This window comes from Grammomys surdaster, unplaced genomic scaffold (assembly GCF_004785775.1).
Source record: "Grammomys surdaster isolate TR1022 unplaced genomic scaffold, NIH_TR_1.0 198, whole genome shotgun sequence".
Taxonomy (NCBI): Eukaryota; Metazoa; Chordata; class Mammalia; order Rodentia; family Muridae; genus Grammomys; species Grammomys surdaster.
The window spans coordinates 2,759,771-2,781,060 of NW_021604643.1; the positions used below are offsets into that span (position 1 = coordinate 2,759,771).

The 21,290-nt window shown below is 40.1% G+C and overlaps 1 protein-coding gene across 1 annotated transcript in view; it reads left to right on the forward strand.

Moving 5' to 3' along the window:
- Positions 1-21,290, forward strand: part of Pcsk5 (proprotein convertase subtilisin/kexin type 5) — a 409,108-nt gene that overhangs the window by 82,579 nt on the left and 305,239 nt on the right. Inside the window, exon 3 of the mRNA XM_028770072.1 lies at positions 387-500. Coding sequence (XP_028625905.1) covers positions 387-500 — 114 coding nt within the window. The remainder of the gene's footprint in view (positions 1-386; positions 501-21,290) is intronic.

The following is a 21,290-nucleotide window of genomic DNA, read 5'->3' on the forward strand; positions in this document are numbered from 1 at the left end:
GAAAGAAAGAAAGAAAGAAAGAAAGAAAGAAAGAAAGAAAGAAAGAAGAAGGAAGGAAGGAAGGAAGGAAGGAAGGAAGGAAGGAAGGAAGGAAGGAAGGAAGGAAGGAAGAGTGAGGAAGGGAGGGAGACAGGGAGGAAAGCTTAAAATCTGGCTTGGTGTTGAGATATATTATTGGTCTATAAAATACTAAAATGTCTGCTTGTATTGAAATAAACGAGAACTGGCTTTCCAGAGAATCACATGGACTTGGAGATTTTAATTGTCACGATAAAGTTTGACTTACACAGCATTGACAGAAAATGGGAAATGCTGTAGCCTGCCATTTCTGTTATGTGAACTGTGACAGAGGCCGAACACTCACCAGATGTCTTTCTTCTTGGAAGGTGGAGTGGATCCAACAGCAAGTGGTGAAAAAACGAACCAAGAGGGATTATGACCTCAACCGTGCCCAGTCAACCTACTTCAATGATCCCAAGTGGCCAAGTATGTGGTACATGGTAAGTTCACCGAGGAAGGCTGGCTATGGCCGTGTTGTCCAGTTCTGTGGTATAGGAAGACCTTTTAGTGTTCACCTCTGCTAAACCCTGTGCTCTGAGTTCATGAAGATGCTAGGACTTACACATCATTGAAATTACTCTGCTGGCAAGTGTTACCTGACTTGTGGCCTAATGTGTGTCAGAAAGTGTTTGACCCATTCAAGGAAGCCAGTTTAAGTGCAAGCATGTCACTTAAACACAGTAAGGGAAACTTGTTGGAATGAACAAGGTGCTAGTGCACTTGACCTTGCCTCCTTGGGACATGTGCCTCCCTAGTCTTAGAGTTTCTACTTCGTGATTCCTGAAAGATGGCTTGCAAGACATGACTCATTCTCCATCATGAATCCATATGTCACCAGTTTGCTCTGTAAGCTGTAAAAAGCTTGTTGCTGTTTCTCTTTCTTGAAAATTTTTATTGCTAAGTGTTGCCAGGGTATTTTCCACTGCACTATGTTTTATAATCCTTGTCTCATCTCCACATGTCTCCAACTGATGAAAAGACACCAGCCACAGGATTTTTGCATGCTTTTCACATATTTTCCTGGATCTTGGCCTTTTATTCCTGCTGGCTGCCAAGCACTTTGCTCTTCTGCCCTCTGGGTCAGTGTATTGTATCACAGATGTTGCACCCAGGATCCACTTCTCTAGAAGCATGCCCCATTTCTCTTCTAGCGTCAAGTTTTTGGCCTCTCATGTCTTGAGCCCTCCACCCCTGTTGCTCATATCAGCTACCCCTGTGTTGCTGTCATAAAACACTGTGATGAAAAGTGTCTTATGGGAGAATGTTTATTTCAGGGTACAGTTCCAGAAGGAAAGCCTATAATGGCAGAGGGGCTTGGCAACAAGCATTGTGGCAGGTGCAGGAAGCACAGAGATCATGTATCAGTCTCAAATAGGAAGCAGTGGGTGAATTGGAAGCTGAATGAAACTAAGCTTTCAAAGGACACTCCCAGTGACACACTTCCTCCAGCAAGGCTGCACTTTCTAAAGGTTCTATAACCTCCCCAAATAGCCCCACCAACTGGGACCTATTATTCAAATACACGAGCCTATGGGGATTATCTATCATTCAAATCACCACAGTGGTGGTACCCTTCACCAGCCATTTTGCACTCTGGTCATTAATGTTGTTGATGAATTTGTTCTGTTGTATTGAGGATTAGCTAAGGGAAGGCTCTACACTTGGATCTTGGTTTGTATCCCTTTAAGAACTCAGGCTGCTGTAGTGTTGGAGACTCATGCTTATTTGGAGGTGGAGGAATGTGGCTGGTATGGCTCCCAACTCTCATTTTCTTGGACTTATCTAAAGATGGAAGGTTTTAGAAGTATTTAGAATCCCAGCAGAATCTTAAATGAGAGCTCTATTATATGTAAAGAGAAAAGAAAAAAAACTGATGTGAACTTCAAAGAGATTGGGAATCAAGAAGTGATTTTACTAGGGTCATCTGAGGGGACAGAGACACATGGCAGCTGGCTAGCTTTGAGATAGAGAAAGAATGAACCACAAATTGGGGACATCTGAATTAGTGTTAGCAGGAGTAAAGGGGGCTTTGTCTACACAGACAACTTTGGAGTGGATTTCTGAACTTTAAAAACAAGATGGAAAAGGAAAGTGCCTCCATATGATTGTTTATAAAGCCAGGTGAGGGACTGTCTTTGCCTTGTGTCACAGTTCTTCTCCCATGAAAGACTCACTTCTGCCTTTGCTTGCCTTCCTGGATAAGAATAGGACACCAAACTTCCCTCTTCCTCTTACTGTACTAATGAGACAGAACGGGAACTTGGGGAGATGAGGGATACCACTTCAGCACCATGGAGCTCCTGCCTTTTGCATTGTTGATACTTGTAGTTTTATTTTACATTTATTAATTCTGTCTCACTATTTCCATCCTCCCCCCTTGTGTGTATGTACATTCAACCATGTGGAAGTCAAAGGCAACTCATGGAAATCAGGTTATTTTCTTCTGTCATGTGAGTTCTAGGGATGAATTTGGGTTGGGCTGTCAGACTTGATAACAAGTACCTTTATGTTATAAGACATCTCACTGGCCAGTGGCCTCTTTTTTGACCAAGACCTCCTTGCTGACCGAAGGCTGCCATTCCTTTTTCCCAAAGAGCTTCCCATTTTCCACTGGGTTTTCTCAGCCTCACATGAGAAAGGTTGAGAGAAGAGGTTTGCTGGAGTTCTTTAAAATGCAGAAACTTGACAATGATTTCAGTAGGTCACACTTGCTGACTGCTTACTGTGTTCTAAGCAATGGACTAAGCACCCTATGAGCATTTTTTCTGATTTTGTCTAAAAATCTCTATTAACATGAGCTATGCTATAAGAATGAAGAAGAATCTGAGTCTCAGGTCCAAGTTCACTAAACCTGGTAGAGCTGAGATGCACACTGCAGGCTGATGTATAGCCTATCAATGAGCAGAGAATCCTACTCCCACCTCTGTGCTATGAGAGATCCTGGGAGGGATGCTAATCTTGCCCACCATGAACTTCTAATATCTTCACAGAACAATGGCTGAAAAAACAAGACAGAACCACGAGTGCCATTCAGGATAAACGTAGTTTGAGAATACTTCAAAGATTCTTATTAAGTTACTACTACTCTCATAAGGAAAAGAACAGGAAGCAGATTGCAGACCTAAGATCATCTTTTGGACATATTGTGATCAAATGAGAGCCAGGATTCTTAAATCTGGAAAGCTATTCAACCCTCATGGCCTCCCTTAGTATGTTTATGTTTGAGTCCCATAAATGCTCCTCTACTACAGTGTGACACTGCCTTGCTCACCCCTGTGAATTACTTATTGCTGCATGGCAGGATCCCCCAGAGTTGTCTTCATAGAAACTATTATCTCATTGGTTCTGCTGGTCAGAAATCTGAACAGAGCTGAAAGGAAGTGGCTGTGCCATCTTCTGCAATGTCTGGGGTTTCTGTTGAAAGCCCAAAGGATTCCACGAGAGAGACAATTCTGCTCTCAAAGTGTTTACTCAGGTTTCTGGTGCCAATTGGTTCCTCTCCAGAGTGACTGCATCAAAAAACCTGATTGGTTGTCACTTGCTATTGTTCTAGCTTCCCCTAGGCAAGAAACCAAGTGGTTATGATCCTACATCAAACCTTGGAAGCCTTAGGGAGTTTTCTCTTTCAGTTCTCAGTGTTAAATTTCATTTCATTAGTGAGAAGAGTCAACCCCAGCTTTGCGCTGCAGAGGACTGCCTCTCAGGTGTGCACAGTAGAGGAGGCAACGCTTATTGCTGTGCCTACAGAGATGACTCCCAAGGTTCAATGAAAGCTTGTGCAAGAAGCATTGCACAGTGCCTGGTACCCATGTTACATCATAATTATTGTGCTTTGGCTTCTCAATCACATAATTAACCTAACTCAGCATATGTAAGTGACATTATATTTTGCTGTTGTTTCTTTCTCTGCCAGGATCATTTTATTTGTTGCTTTAATACCGCTTTAACAAAGTTAGAGTTTATGGCCAATGCACAATCTTCCTATCACTCCTGATGACATATTAGATAGAAGTCTAGCTAAAGTGCATGTGCATTTCTTTCTTCCATTTTCCAAGCACCATTCCATGTGGTAGCATCTGCTGGCTACTTGGTAAGTCTCCATGGGCTCCTGCCTCCAGTTCAGTGGCATGAGCCCAATCTTGTCATTTCATGTTGATCACAAAAGAGCACATAAGAGGCAGAATGCTTTTTAAAATTTATTTAAAAGTTTTGCCCAAGATCTTTTCTGCCTTGGAAAATGGCGTACGGAACCATTCTGCCTAGCTTTGCGGCTTAGCACACTTGTATCCAGAAGCATGTGTTTGGAGAATTTGTGGTGGACATATGGTTGTAAAATTTCTCCTCTATCTTAACAGACTCTGTCCAGGTCCACATTCAGGAATCAGAAGTATCAGTACTAGAATTACCACTCTTGGCCTGTTGCATCAACTTCTGCCTTCCTTCTGCTGGCTGGCATGTGACATACACCAGCTATGTAGATAAATACCAATGATCTATATCTCCTAGGAAGATCAGGAAAGCAGAAAAGTATTTGATAGGAACATAACAGAGCTTGAGAGTAAGTGGCTCTTCTGCAAGAGCTTCCTGACAGTCACTTACAGACGTGCAGCCACTGGTTCTTGGGCAGTGACTATAATTTTGTTTGCAGACTTGATTCTACGAAAGTCTTGGCCCCACCATCATGCAGCGATGCTCTCTGTTTTGGTATAGAGTGGACTTCAGGCAGTGGGGTGGTTCTAATGTGCATGTGTGGCAAATACTGAATAAATATAAGTTGCATAAATGAATGAGCAAATTTGCTATCACTCTGTAGCAGAGAAAATAATTGCCTGCATTTAATGAGTTCCCCATGTTACGCCAAGTCTTTTGCTAACTCTCTTATGTAGTAGATTATCGCCAGTGTTGCAGTGAGTTAGGCTTTATTATCATTGCCACTTTATGGATGAGTATATTAAAACATATAAATGTTAAGCAATTTGCTGAAGGTCACCCACTGAGCAGGGGCAGAGCTCAGTGTTCCAACCCATCTCTGCACCTGCAGCACTAGGCTTCCAGTTTCTCTCTGCACCTGTGGTCCATAAACTGTCAGACAGCGGAATCACCTGGAGAGTTTGAGACTGATTATTGCAGATCCTTTCCTCCTTTCCCCACAGCATGGTCTGGGACAGTGCATTCTTTATAAGTTCCTTACTGATGAGGTGCTGTTGTCCAGGAGTCTCTGTGAACAACCACCTGTGCAGCCTTATCTTGAACACAAGGCTGTAAGAGCATACCTTATTTTGTCTCCTAGTTATCAGATAGAAGAAAGGTTTTTAAGCTTCTAGGGGCATTTTAAATCATACCTGGTCAGCTTACGTTTGCTTTTTCTGACAGCATTTTCAAATAGAGGATAGCTAAGCAAGGGGTATTTTCAGTCAAATTTTAGGTTAAATGAAAATATCTCTTCATATTAACCTTGCTTAGCTATGCTCTCAAGATGCTCCAAAGACAAAACTTACCAGGTAGAAAAGCCACAGAGTGTCAGAGCCATGTAGGAGAATTGGTTTTAACTTATCTGGCTGATGTAGTGGACCATTTTAACACTATAAAGGAAGTTTAGTTTGATCATCAAGCCCATAAGGTTAAGAAAACTCTTCATCAGGCATCTGGGAACATCAGTTACATAGATCAGAGAATTCAACAGAGTATCTGTTTTCAAACATACATAAGCTTACAGAACCAAGCTGAAGCCCCCTATCCTAATTAGCATCCCTTCATTCCTTCAGGGACATCATTCATGATGACTTAATGCATTGTGGGATTATCCATTGGTGCTATGTTTCTCTTTGTGGGAGGAGTTATCCAGTTGACAGCTTTTGAAATCACCCTTAAAGACATATTCCTACTGTAATTCAGCAGTTGGGCTCCTGGTGGATATGAAGAAGACAACTTAGAAATGAAACTTGGGTGGAAGTGTATGTTTCCTTTAGTCATTTAAATATTAATTACCAGAGGAAATTGACAAGACACTACTTGGTCAGGATTTTTGCATAATAATTAAGAGCCAAGGACGCTTTTGGAGAATCTCATAGGAAGTAACTTTTAAAACACATTCTTTCCTACCCAGCAAAAGGCAAATTCAATTCTAAGAAATAAAGAGCAAGGGAAGGAAAGGGTCAATCCATGTATGGTAAGTTAGAGTTACGAAGGAGAAGGCAGAACCCTGACTGAAGCAAGGATGACACATTGGTCGTTCCAAGAGACTGAAAATTTCTCCCACAGATAAATGATGAATGTTTGAAGACATGTTAGAATAGTGTGTGCTTGCCTGTACATTTTTAAGTTTTGATGTGTTAATTAAAACTAAAACTTGGGGAGAAGGAGGGAAAAATAACCACCTGAATGTTTTGCTTTTTGGCTCTGACACTGGTGGTTGGGATCAGCATCTGAGAACATCCCGGGATGGATGTTGGGTGGCATGTTTAGTGTCTGTACTTTGAAGACTGATAGATAGTAACACATGGACTCATGTTTTTGATGCACTGCCTCAGATTTCATGAAAGCTCTCTGGGTGGTTTTTCCAGAATCATATTTGCCGATCAGCAGAGTGAAAATTAGCGGAATTCTGTCGTTATGTAGGGCATATCTGCCAAAAACAATGAACTAGCTAGCATAGTAATTGCAAAAAATGATTTGAAGCCACACGGTTCTTTTTCAGCCAACTGCACAGTATTCAGTGCTCCAAGACTTCGAGGCATTGCAGTTTCTGTGGTTGGCACATGTTTTCCTAGTGGTTTATACTGTCATTTGACTCTAATAAAATCTGGTGGAGTTTGTGGCATTATTATCCCAGCAGCTTGGAAATCATCAGTTTAAGACCCCCTTATTTAGTTGTTATAATTGAAAATGCAACATGGTGGAAAGTTGCAAGCATGTGGCATGTTCTCAGGCAATCAAGAGTCATCTGTGAAAGGTAGACTCCAGCTCAACAGGACTGGTTGAACCACTGACTTGAGACCTGGTGTTGCTGCACTAGTTTATACCACTAAGTCTAGGACCTCTCAAAGCGTGTTACTCTCTCTATGTCAGTACATCCAGGGGAAAGTAACCTACATTGACAGTTTCTTAAGTTTGTGCATAATTGGATTTATTCCAGTTCTCCATATCATGATGTACTGGACATTGAGTCTGGAGAGAATGCATATCACTGATAGGCTGATGTCTTGATCTCCAGCCAAAAGCTAACCCATGAGCCTCTGACTTCTGTCTTCCATATTATCATAATATTATTACTTAAAACTTAATAGGAGGTCCCTAAGACCACCAACAAGTTCTGTAAATTCCTAGGAGGGCTTACATGACTCATAGTGCAGTCACACTCACAGATATGCTTAACGTCAGTGAAAGAACACCAAGCAAAATCAGCAGATGGAAAAGTCTCATGGGGCAAAGTCCAGAAAAAGCCAGGCTCAAGCTTCCAAGAGATTTCCCTTAGTGAGTTGCCAGGAAAGCACTTCATTCCCCTAGCACTCAATGTGGTAAAACATGGGACATGGTGTCTTAAAGCTTCACATTGCTGGTAGAGGTGGGTGGATCACATAAACCCCTGAGCTTTCTGTGTTCCAAAGTCCTAGCACTCAGAAGGAAAGCAGGTGTTCAGATACACCCAATACCTAAAAGGCTTTAAGTACTGTGAGAAGTTCTTATCAGGGAATAATGAAAACACTCTCAATATCCAGGGCCCCAGATACCAGCTGGTGGGCAACCTTGCAGGATACTATTCAATGAACTCCAGTCTCAGACCTATTGTGTTAAACCCTGGTTAGGGTTTCTTCCCGAAACCAAGTGCATGACCACACCTTCTGGATTCCTCATATATATTCTTTGTGAGCTCATAGAAGCGTCTGTGCCATCCTTAGTTCATCTACTAAAGACACTCCAGCTAGTCCAAGCTATTCTGCCTTTTCAGTCAGTGTCAGTTCTCCTTCCCTATCCCTTCTGCTTTAGTCTTAACTACTACTGGCTCCTAGTTAAGGGTCCTGAAATAGCTGTGGATCTGCTTCCCAAGCTCTATATTCTCCATTGTTTGTCATAGTCAAGATTGTTCATTAAAACTCTAAACCAGCCAATGAATGTGAACACCTCCCCATTTATTCAGTTTTCTTTATTTAACATTCTGTGGGAATAAGAACCAAGTAGAGGCTCATGTTTGCATGGCCTTTCACTGTCCGATGCCCCACTACCTTTCTCATGCCTACTTCATTTGACCTGAGTTCCATTTCCCCACAGGTCCTCTGCTTGGATGCTGTTCCCACACCCATGCTCCCGGTTAATTCTAGCCTTGCTGACTTGTTAGCATTCTTATAGTAGCCAGATCCCTCTCTTTTCATTTTTCAGAATACAAAGTTTATTAATCTGCAACATTAACTTTGGTAAACAGTAAAAACAAATCCCTAATAGTTGTTATTGATAATATCTATGTGTACACCCACTTTTCTATCTCTGAACTACTCACAAATATTTATTGAGCATGTATTTCATGTTATGTAGTGTCCTCAGTGATGAGGCAAAGTCATGGAATAGACATTAACCTTGATATTAAGAAATCATATATTCTTTTTTTATTTATTGGATATTTTATTTATTTACAATACAATGTAATCCCTTTTCCCCATTTCCCCTCCCTAGAGCCCACTATCATATACCTCCTCTTCCTTTATGCTTTTATACCATTTTGATTACATACATGTATTAAGGTCAGTTCTAGGTTGAGGGTCTAGCAATACAATAGATGCAAATAGTCAAGGAACAAGCAATACAATAAACACAAATAGTCAAAGAAAAAGCAAGGCATTAAACCCAATTACATGAACACTCCCATGATCACTGTTTCTAAAGGCTTATCAGGATGACCAAAGTATCTGAGCCTACTTCCCTGTCCTAGCCTAAGATCATTTTCATGTCTGAAGCCTACTTCCTTGTTCTAGCCTAAAATTTAGATTCCTGTCTGAAATTACTGCTTTGTTCTAGCCTAATATTTAGATTCCTACCTGAGATTACTTCTTTGTTTTATCCTAAAATCAGATTTCTGCCTAAAGCCTACTTCCTTGTCCTTGGCCAATGTCATATTCCTGCCAAGCAGCCCATTTCCTTGTCCTTGGCCAATGGCATATTCCTGCCTAGCAGCCCATTTCCTTGTCCTTGGTCCATGTCAGATTCTTACCAAGCAGCCCCAACGGCTCTCCACCTCTCCCCCTGTTTTATTTCATTAACAAGACTGAGCCTGTCTTAGGCCAGTCTGACAAGAATGCCTTCCTTACCCGTCATGGAATATACATTATCAAAAGCAATGCATTTACGTTTTATGTTGATAAGGCTCTGTGCAGAATCTTACCCATCCTTGGCTTGCCAAACTGTTAAATTAATAACTCTGTCTGGGGGCCCCTTATCAGTTTCAAGACATGTACTTTGGCTGCCAGCCTGTCACAGACAAGCTTTAACATGCTGGGCAGAAATAAAAGTATTCCCAGGACAAGAATGGCTAGCAAGATCAAGCTATATATGCCATTCCTGAGGTTTGACCAAAATGGAAATACTGACTTGAGGCCATGGATAATTTTGTCGGCATTATCTGCAGCATCAAAGCTCAACAGAGGAACATTCTTTAAATTCATAATCTCACTATGCAAAGTTAACACACCCAGACAGGTGTTAGGATTATGCCAAATATCCTGTCTTTAAACTTTTTTCTAGTTATAATGACAATCATTGTAAATTTTAGAAGTAACAGTACTCCAGTGATATTTGTCATGACACTTGGGATGGCTCCTAACTCTTGAACCCTGAACCTCCTTCTGATAATTTGAATAGGTTATGGAGCATCATCTGTTGTTCCAGATACCTATATAAATCCTTTTGTATACTCAATACATTGGTAATATTTTTTTTAGTAGCCAGATCTCTTTTTTGCTTAGGCCAAATCACCATGTATATATTTCTTGGTCTACTTTAACACAATTAAAACATTCCAGGTCTATGTGAGCATTAATAAGTACAGTTCCTCTCAGGGAAATTCCATGAAGTGAGGAATTGAAAAAGAAGATCATTATGCAATCCTAATTACCTTAGAGTACTCCTGGTAAGTGGCTCTATTGGAAAGGAAGGAAGGAAGGAAGAAAGGAAGGAAGGAGGGAGGGAGGGAGGGAGGGAGGGAGGGAGGGAGGGAGGGAGGGGCGGGAGGAAGGAAGGGAGGAAGGAAGGAAGGCAGACAGGCAGGCAGAGGCAGACAGGTTGACTCGATAAAGCATGAACAATTAAATTATTTGTATTAATGTTTTCAGCATACTGCATCTTTAATTTCTAGTAACTTCCCTAAACCTACAGTTTAAAAAATGGATATTTTTACAGCTTGTGTTTTTGAATAAGTTATATCCTTGTAATTTTATTTGAAAGCATGTTTTGTTTGTTTTTATCTGATTTTTGAATTTAAGGTTGTATATCTAAGGTTTGTACTATTTAGTATTTGGGCCTGGAACAACAAATCTTCCCTGCCTCTAGTCACTGAAGATGGTTTACTTAAGATCTGTGATCTAAATGGTGATCCACTCTGTTAATATGTTCATGTGCCATCACAAACTATTCCACAAGCACCATTTCTACCTACATACTCCATTCTTTCGTCTTGTCCTTCCTAGCAGTGGATGGCTTCACTTGGTAGTGTCAAGTGGCTTCAGAATGTTTTTCTGCCATTTTTTCCTATCCATTATCTCTTTTCTCAAATGTATTAATAATAATGTCCTGTGGCTTATGAATACCTAACCCTGCTATAGCATTTTAAAAATTCTTAAAACCTTCTTGAAGAGGTTGAGTCTTCAAGATTCTTGAACATTGGGCAAAGAATATATACGGATCAAACATATGTAAGACTGAACTAAAAAAATACCACCTCACCTCTTGCTTATGGAGTCAATGAATTTACACAAAATAAAAACATTTGTTTGTTATCATTGCAAAAAAATGCAAACCTTTATCTTCGGAAGTGTTCATATGTGCTCTAGATGGAAATCCTACTTGACATGGTGCCTATTGAGTCCCACTTTTTTGTGAATCCATCCATCTGTTCACTCATTTTTTTTAAATATTTGACGAATATTTTTCCATAACACTTGCTATTTTCTGCATACAAGGAAGCAATATGCAACAAGATGGCCACATTGCCCTAGGGAGTAATTTTGTGGGTATAGACTTAGATAATTTTTGTCATTTTACTTAATGTATGAAATCTGGTCCATTGAAGGTACACAACAGAACCTGAATTGACACTTGTCAATCACCTTGAATTGATTATGTCAGTAGTATGTACTTCATGGTCCCACATGATGTATGTGCTGGCCCAGGTATCTTAAGACTGTTAGGTGACTAAGGATAGCCAATGGAAGTGCTTTCTGAGGGGCCAAAGAGTAGTGATCCATTCTGGTGGGAGGGGGTCACTTCTGCTAGCATCCATTTCTCTGCTAATGTGACTTACCACAGTCTTCTACGAGCATTTTGAGGGATCCACTTTATTTTGCACTAGCAATTTGTCTTGTCAGTTTTGCTGTTTAAAAGTCAAAAGTATCCAGGTAGCCTACCCCCGAGACCACTCTACCATGATGACAAACTGGTCTGTTAAGAGGAAAAAAGTCATTTTTAATCAAGATTTTCAGGACTTTTCTTTAATTAGTAACTTATTTTCAGTTGGAAAGCAGATAGGATTGACCCTTGAGCTTCCTTAATCTTTGTCATGCCTTGAGCATGCTGATTAAACTCCTTTTATCAAACAGTCTCTCTGAATTCCTCATTTCTCAATCTGGTTTCACCTATGATTAGGGTCAGGTGCAAGGACCCAGGCCACTTGGGTTTTATTGTAACCTCTCTCTGCTAGCAGCTAGTGTCATTAGCTCAATATACGTCTTTGGGCCAAAGAGAGGGAGATTTGGTCACTTCCATTTCAATATAGTCATAGAATTAATCTTGGTTGTTTCTGAAACAAAATGGTTTCTAATGCTCCCTGTTGGGAATTCAAATTCTAAAATTTTACGAAACAAGAATCTCTACATTGCTGCTTTTCCTTGATTTTTGTTGTCAGTGAACTTGGCTAGGACATTAATGGAGAGAAAGAAATCCAGTGATTTCTTTCACAAAGAATGAAACACAACCTAGGTTGCTTGGAGGAAGAAAAAGTAATAATTACCTTCATGTCAGTTCAAATTATCAGTTCATCCAGTGGAAGAAATACTTGGTGGGCAACCCTTGCCCAACTGAGATGGAATTCTATGTTAGAGATGTTAGTCAATATGGAGGGCTCCAAGCTGAGGGAGCTGCTGTGCAGCACATAAAGCAGACTATAGTGAGAGAAGCAGAAAGAGGCTTCTAATTCCAGGAACAGGGCTTGATTACTTAATTGCGTGGATCAGAATCAAAACTGGGTTTTGAATGCAGAGGTGCCATTTTTTTGATGGCAAATGATGTGGAGAAAATGGAAAGTGCGTTCACTCAGTATCTTCTTGATTAGAAAAAGGAAAGTCTGATTAAGCACCTTTCTTCCACTTTATGCTGAAGCAATGGTCAATTAGTCTGGATGATGACTGTTCAAATATTTGATGCCATATTAATGGGGAAATTTTTAAATATTACCCAGGAGAAATGTGACTTTTGTTTTATTCACAGTCTCTTGGCTTCCTAGTGATATGAATTTGACCCTTATAGAAAAGACTACTAGTATAAAATTCTCACCCAAGCATATAAAATTAACATATGTGAAGCCCCAGAAAGGATATTAGGTCCAAATTTTAGAAATGTGGCCTTAATGATCTCTCTGCATGGCTCTGAAAATTTAGTTAAATTTATGTTTTGAAAACTCAATTGAGAAATCATTCTTCTCTGTGAGTGAGCTAAAAGAATTTAAGTTTGACTGTTTGTAGTAGCAAGGTTAGCATAAATTTGTTTTTAGCTTTTTTTTTCTGACACGATGTTTTGTTTTATTTGTTTTGTACGATGGGAGATTGAAGTTGGGGTAACTGCTAGATAACCATTCTAGCACTAAACTGTATATCCAGTCTTTTGTTAGTTTTTCAGTTTGTGACAGGCTCTCATAAAGTTGTCTACGATGGTCTTGAACTCATGATATGCCATGCAGGCCTTGATTTTGTGGTCTCCCCATACCAGCTTCCATTATAGCTAGGATTATAGGCCATGGTCACCAGGCCCAGTGAAATGCTTCTAGTGCCTATTCCTAGTTTTCTTCTGAGCCCGTGCTTTGTATCTTCAGACCCTCTGTTTTGCATCTATGCATAGTACACAAGCACACTGTAATGGGCATCATACTCTCCTACAGTTATTACTTCGTCGGAAACAGGTCGAGCTTTAAGAAGATACTGAAAAAGTGAACATGCCACCAAATTAGACTGATTCTGAATCCTAATTCAAGCTCTCAGTATGTACTCAGTCCCTACCTTGTACATTTCCACTAGCTAGAAATATATACTGTACTGACATGGTCCTTTCTGTACTAAGGTAGTTTTGTTGAAAAACACTTCCTTGGGTTTTATCAGAAACTTAGGCCTCGTGGTCTGAATTCTATGGTGGGGACTCACATCTGATTCTTATTTTACATTCTTATACTAGAAACATAATAGAACATTGTTTTTTGTTTGTTTGTTTGTTTGTTTAGAAAATTGAAAGCAAAAACCAAAAGACAAATATAATAAATACCATTGTCCTTATTACCAATTTTGATAATATCAACTCAAAGCCTGTATTTCATTTATTACCCCTTTACTCTAGTTACCTTAAAGCCAATATCATTCTAAGTTTTATCACTAAATGTCCTAGTATATATTTCTATAAGATAAGAAACATTGTTGTTTATAATAAAGCTACAGTACCATTTTCACAGAAAATTTCATAATCATCTCTTTTTACTAGTCAAATGTGCAATTTCTAGATCACCTACTTCCCATTGCTTCCTGTTGGTTTGACCCAGGCTCACAGAAGCTCAGACATGGTGGTCACCTTTAAATCTCCTGCATTCTTTAGCTTCTCCTTTTTCTCTGCTTTAAAAACCTCACTCCTCCATTATTGGTGGAATTGAAAGCTGATGCAACCACTCTGGAAATCAGTCTGATGGTTCCTCAGAAAATTGGACATAGCATTACCTGAAGACCCAGCTATATCACTCCTGGGCATATACCCAGAAGATGCTTCAACATATAACAAGGACATATGCTCCATTATGTTCATAGCAGCCTTATTTATAATAGCAAGAAGCTGGAAAGAACCCAGATGTCCTCCAACAGAGGAATGGATACAAAAAATGTGGTACATTTACACAATGGAGTATCACTCAGCTATTAAAAACAATGAATTCAAGAAATTCTTAGGTAAATGTATAGAACTAGAAAATGTCATCCTGAGTGAGGTAACCCAATCACAAAAGAATACACATGGTATTCACTTACTGATAATTAGATATTAGCCAAGAAGCTTACAATACCCAGGATGCAACTCACAGACCACATGAAGCCCATGAAGAAGGAAGACCAAAGTGTGGGTGATTCTGTCCTTCTTAGAAGTAGCAAAATACTCAAGGAGCAAATATGGAGACAAAGCGTGGGACAGAAACTGAAGGAGGGACCATCTAGAGATGGTTCCACCTGAGTATCCATCCCATGTGCAGTCACCAAAGATAGACGCTGATGTGGATGTCAGGAAGTGCATGCTGACAGAAGCCTGATATAGCTTTCTCCTTAGATGTCTGCCAGAGTCTGACATATTCAGAGGCAGATGCTCACAACTAACCATTGAACTGATCAAGGGGTTCCAAGTGGAGGAGTGAGAGAGAAGACTGAAGGAGATGAAAGGGTTTGCAGCCCCGTGGGGAGAACAACAATATCAACCAACCAGAGCTCCCAGGATCTAAACCATCAGCCTGGGAGCACATAAGGAGGGACCCATGGCTCCAGCTATATATGTAGGGGAGGATGGCCTTGTCTGGCATAGGTGGGAGAGGAGATCCTTGGTCCCATGAAGGCTGGACACCCAGTGTGGAATTCGAGGGTGGGGTGGGGTGGTGGGAGTGGGGGTGGTGGGGGCACATCCTCATAGAAGCAGGAGGAGGGGGGACAGGATAGGGGATTCTTGGGATGGAGAGGAATGGGGTAAGGGGATAACATCTGAAATATAAATCTGAAATATAAATAAAATATCCAATAAAAAAAGAAAAGAAAAAAACTTTACTTGAATAGTCTAGATTATTATAAAATTTTGTGATATGACTTTTAATCGTTGTGTTTCAGGGGATAGTTTCTTGAATTTAGTTTACCTCAACATTTTAGGAAGTCATAGAGCCAAAGGCCCCAAATTTAAGTTCATTTGTGCTGTTGAGAATGCTGCAACCTAGCTGGCCATATGTAGCTCCACATGGAAGGTTGTCTCTTTGTTTTTGCCATGATAGAGAACCTGGATACCTTGTTCATTCATCATGGATTACCAGGTGTGCTCTTTTCTTTCTGTGATTTCTTCAGTTTCAAGAGGAACTTTCCATCAGTTTATTTGGTATACAAACAGGAAAGGCAAGGTTGATGTTAAATGCTTTATTATATTTCTTGTAGAAATATTTAATCTCAATATGGGACTATTGCCCTGTCTTTGATCATTTAGTTTCTGAATAAAAGGCACATAACTTTTATTATTTACAATTGGACTTAATCAGCACAAGAGCTGGGCAGATATCTATCCTCTATGCTATTATGTCTACTTCCCAGTCAATAATCCCATTATATAACTTGCCATGTTTTATCTGGCCAGCTTTTAACTTCATTTAGCCAACCCACATGACCATTTTAAGATTCTTGACACATGACACATTCTTTTCTCTCTACCTTCTTCTCTTATCCCAAGCCAAGAAACCCTAAACCCTGCTTATGTCTATTCTGCCCAGCTATAGGCTATAAGCACCTTTATTGACCAATCAGAAATAACTTGGAGATGAAGTCATATAGTGTCACTTGGGTCTATATGCAGACTCTCTCATCTCTGGTGAAACTAGACCTTGGGTGCCTGCACTTATCATCACAACACAGAGCAATAGACCAAACCTCAACATATATTCATTAAGCACTTACTTTTTTAGCCTTCCCCAAAAAGCTATTGATGCTTTTTTATCCTATTAAAAAAACTAGTTCATGAGATTAGACATTTCAATTATTTTACTGAAGTTATCAGCTACCCATCTCTGCCTAAGAAGAACCCATTCAGTAGCCTTCCAGGTCCTGTTGGCATGAATTCTGTATTTTCACTCTCTTTTGTCTTGATTTTTATTTATATTTTGTTTATTTTAATATGGGTATAATATAAGCTGTTTCCTGCTTCACTAGTGTAGTTCCTGGATGCCTAGAATGAAATATCAAAGCCTCTTATTATTTTTAAAATATATACATTTTTGTCTATTCACTCTACATCCTGCTAACTCCCCAATGACCCAGTCACCTCTCCAATACTTCCTCTCTCCTTCTCCTCTGAGAGGGTGGAAGCATCCCCTGGGTATCCCCCACTCTGATGCTTCAAGTATTTGTGGGAATAGGCACATTCTCTCCCACTGAGGCTAAACAAGGCAGTCGAGCTAGAAGAACATATCCCAGAGACAGGAAACACCTTTTGGGTTAGCCCCCACTGTAGTTGTTTAAGACACACATGAAGAGCAAGTTGCACATCGGCTACATAATATGTGTGATTGAGGGCTATGCCCAGCCTGTGTTTGCTCTTTGGTTGGTAGTTCAGACTCTGAGAACATCGTGAGTCTAGTTTAGTTAATTCTGTTGGACTTCTTGTGGAGTTCCTAGTCCCTTTAAGGACAGAAATCCTTCCCCAGCTCTTCTGTAGGAGCCCCCAAGTTCCATCCACTGTTTGGCTGTGGGTCTCTGTATCCCTCTGAGTAAGCTGCTGGGTGAAGCCTTTCAGAGTACAGCTTGCTAGACTCCTGTCTACAAGCATAACAGAGTATCATTAATAGTGACAGGGACTGATGTTTGCCCATGGGATGGGACTCAGGTTGGGCTGGTTATTGATTAGTCATTCCTTCAGTCTCTGCTTTCTCCCCTGACTTTTCCTTTATTGTAGATAGAATAGATTTTGGTCAAAAGTTTTGTGACTAAGTTGGTGTCTCTATTGCTCCACTGGGGGTTTTGCCAGGCTTCAGGAGGTGGTCTATTCACGTTCCTTATTCCCAGTGCTGTGAGTCATAGCTAAGCTAACCTTCATTGATACTTGGGCACCATATCGACTCATAAAGACTATGATAATATACTGGGATGGTTGCTATTTGGTTAGTTTTTAGGACTTTTCAATAAACAAAAAAGACACCATAGGTGATATAGATATTTCCTAGTTGACACAAATTATACATCAATTTTACATCCACATCTCTTTTGCCCCATTCTGAAGATCCAGTTCTTAGTGATTCTGGAATCCGTATTATCTCACCAGATATACACAATACCATCATAGAATAACAAGTACTGTGATTAAAGCATCAATTTAGTTTTTCCTTTTACTGAAAATGGATTCTTTTCTCATGCAATATATCCTAATTATAGTTTCATCTCCTTCCACTACTCCTGGTCTCTCCCTACCTCCCTTCCCCTCTGGATTCACTCCCTTTCTGTCTCTCATTAGAGAAAAACAAGTTTCCAAGAGATAATAATACAACATGACAAAATAAAATAGAAGAAGAAGGAGAAGGAGGAGGAGAAGGAGGAGGAGGAAGAGGAAGAGGAGGAGGAGGAGGAGGAGGAGAGGAAGAAGAAGAAACAACTATTATTGAAGTTGTACATGCAGCCCAGCAGGAGAAAATATAATCCTTTCAGGATACATATTTGTTTCTTTTCTGGGATAGGGAAAAAACATAGGACCTCACACATGTTAGGCATGTACTCTTCCATCAACCCAAGACTTTTCTGAAAGCATTTAAAAATGGCTTTCATGGATCCCAGGAATCATCTCAGTATCAGTCATTCTGTGTCCTTCAAAAGCAGTGCCACCCATCACATGAATCTCAAGTGTCCCACCATGTTTTATGATCTCTGTGGGATCACTGGAGGTCAGAAAACATTACAAAGACTTGCACTGCTCTTGTGTGTGTTGGCAGTAGATTGGGGACAGTAAAACCATCTGTTCCAGTAACCTGATAACCTCCAAGTATACATTCTGTTTTGAAGGAATGGCATTAATTCTTCTAGGCCTGTGCAGCAATAGCCTATAATCATGTTTCCCAGTGTGCTACTTTAGAAGAGTTTGTGGTAAACTCGCCTTTCATTTTTTAAATTGAAGATTGAAGGAAAACAGGACAAGAAACATTGCCATTTGTAGAGTTTAGTCTAAGAAAATGAAAGATTAAAGAGATCTGTAATGATCAGACCCGTCCCATTCTGGAGCGTGAAAGGGAACGTGCAGCAGACAAATCGTTTGAACTGGGTGCGCACACTAATGAGCATTGAGCTTGTTCTGTCCTCCCAGGATGGAAAACTAAGAGTTACTGCAGACTGTTCAATAAAGGCATTAATTTAATGTGTAGCAGGATGGAAAATGGAGGAAAGAAACAAATTGTAAAACCACAGGAAAAAAAAGTAAATTGGTAATGATTTTATTCACTCAACAATTAATTGAACTCCCTGGACTACAGTGAGTCAGCCAGCTGGAGGCAAATAGGCAAACTTAAGTTTTGTCCCAGAGCTGACCATAGGCACACGGGGGACCAGACAGCTTACTAAGTCTTTTGATGAAGCCATCTTTGATTTGATTACTTGGCCCCCAAATTCTTAATGTTGGTGTAGGCATTTGACATATGGAAGTCAAGAACAATGAAGGAGATTTCCTTGTAGCAAATGAACGACTTACACAAAATTACTGCAAAAAAAAATCCTTCCAGAATATTATTTGCAAGTATTTTTTGAGACATGATTTTCTGTCATTCTGACTGATACTAAACTCATTGTGTGGCTGAAGGTGGCATTCAACTGAGGATCTTCCATCCTCCATCACTTCCCAACTACTGGGATTGTATATAGGTGTACAGCACCACACTCAGCTTATCTGTAAGGATTGTTAATAGGAACTTCTGAAGTCAAGTCATTTGGGATGTGCTGACTTGAAGGGTCTGCAGGTTTCTCTATGCATAACCTCTCTGACTTAATATACTTTGTGAATTTAAGAGACAAGGATTTGAACAGCCTGCATTTTCTTCCCTAATCTGTTTTTTTCCTAAGATATTTTACATGGTGTTATTATAATTGAAATTGAATTGGAAATGATCAGAAACTTCAATCACTTAATTTGGATGGAGAGGGGGGGGGAGGGGGGGAGGGAGGGAGGGAGGGAGGGAGGGAGGGAGAGAGAGAGAGAGAGAGAGAGAGAGAGAGAGAGAGAGAGAGAGAGAAAGAGAGAATGAGAATATTTATCAGCCTGTGAACTCCCAAGGAAAATGCTAACATGAGCCACAGGATATTTCCAGTCTCCAGAGCCCAGTTCTTTTGGCTACTGATGAATTTTTTAATAAGCTATTGATCATGGTCGTAGGATACATTCTATCAGCAGTTCCAAGATCAAACCTAATGGTTAAAAAATAATAAAAGCATTTGCCTTCGTAGATTAAGGAAAAATCTTAGGGTACACATTTTCTTTTCTACCTTTCTACCTTCTTTCTATATCTTGTACTTGTTTTCTTGTTAGTCTCAATGGCCTTGTTAGACAGCTATGGGACAATGTGATTTAGAAGAGTCATGTAGAGTATGATATGAAAGTTTACAGTGGACCATGATATCCTGTCCCAACTGAAAACTGGTGGACATGGTGGACCACAGATATTCGAAAACAAAGAACACTTAGCTTTGAAGAGCAAACGGCTGATGTGGTGCTTACCCAGGCCAGGTTTGGTGTTGATTAGCAAAAGACTGGCTTGGTTTCCTTAAGGCTTGTTAGTCTAAACATGACAACTTCTCTCTAAGCTAGCTCCTATTCCATCATTCTGGCATGAGTTCTAGGTATGCTCTAACATATATCCTTTAGAAAAAAAGAATTTTATGTGGATATGTGATGGGTTCACCTCTTCCAACATTTTGATAAATTTGAAATCTACAGACACATTGAAATAATAGTATTGTGAATACAAACATTGAATTCACCTGGATTTACCAAGAGCTAACAAATATTTCTCTTTTTCTTTGCATGTACCTGTATTTATTTATTTATTTATTTACTTATAAATTATTTATTTATTTTTGCTCAAATCATAATTCATTCACACAGGGGTTACAAACACAGAAAGGCAGGATGTGGGGAAGGGGATGGCACTGGAGTGTGGGTGTTCAGGGGGAATACAGATATCTTTCAGAACAGGGTATCAGCTGGGTGAAGGTTCAGGGGACAGGTCACTATGACTCTTCCTATGACTCACTTGTCCTTATCTAAGTTGCTATTGTCTGCCAAGAGTACATATTTACAAGGTCTATGACTACTCAGGCTTGTAAATTTCCACAAAAGCTGCCTTTTTACAATAGCTTATAGCCATCTGTTTCAATGTTTCTCCACTGAGACCCAAAACTTGGTGTTAGTATACACGTATGACAGGCTTATTGCTGATTTTAGGCCTATGGCTGATTTTAGGCCTTCAGTGTGTAAGCAGGGCTGTCCCTGACATCTCCTCCCTTCTCTAAGTATAGAAGGGCTGTGGCAATTCTAATCTTGCGAAGGCGGGGATAGAGGCCTGACCTCCAGTACTTGAAGGGGACTTTGTAATGGCTCCGGTCCCCCTGTCATTGTTCAGTGAGGCATGAGAGTCATACCCATTCTGATATCTTTTTTCTGAGAGGGGATACTTTTGACATCAACCCCTATGCAGTCAGGCTTGTCCCTCAGGGAACCCAGAGAGATATTTTCATCTTTTATTTATATTCCCTTGCAGTGCTTAGCCTCACAGCCTAAGCAAGAATTCAGATCCCCAGTCAGAGGGGGTTCTGGGTGGCCCCTCTCTGCTTGGTCTAGTGGCGGAAGTCCCCCCTTTTAGGTTGGGTGGAGATAGATTTTGGAAACACCCTGTATAAAGTAACAACCTCATCTTGAGTCTCGTGGTCCTCCATAGCTAACTTATGATAATGTATCTGAATAGGTTTTGCTACCAAATTATTTATCTGTTTTTTCACAGAGTTAGTCTGCATATT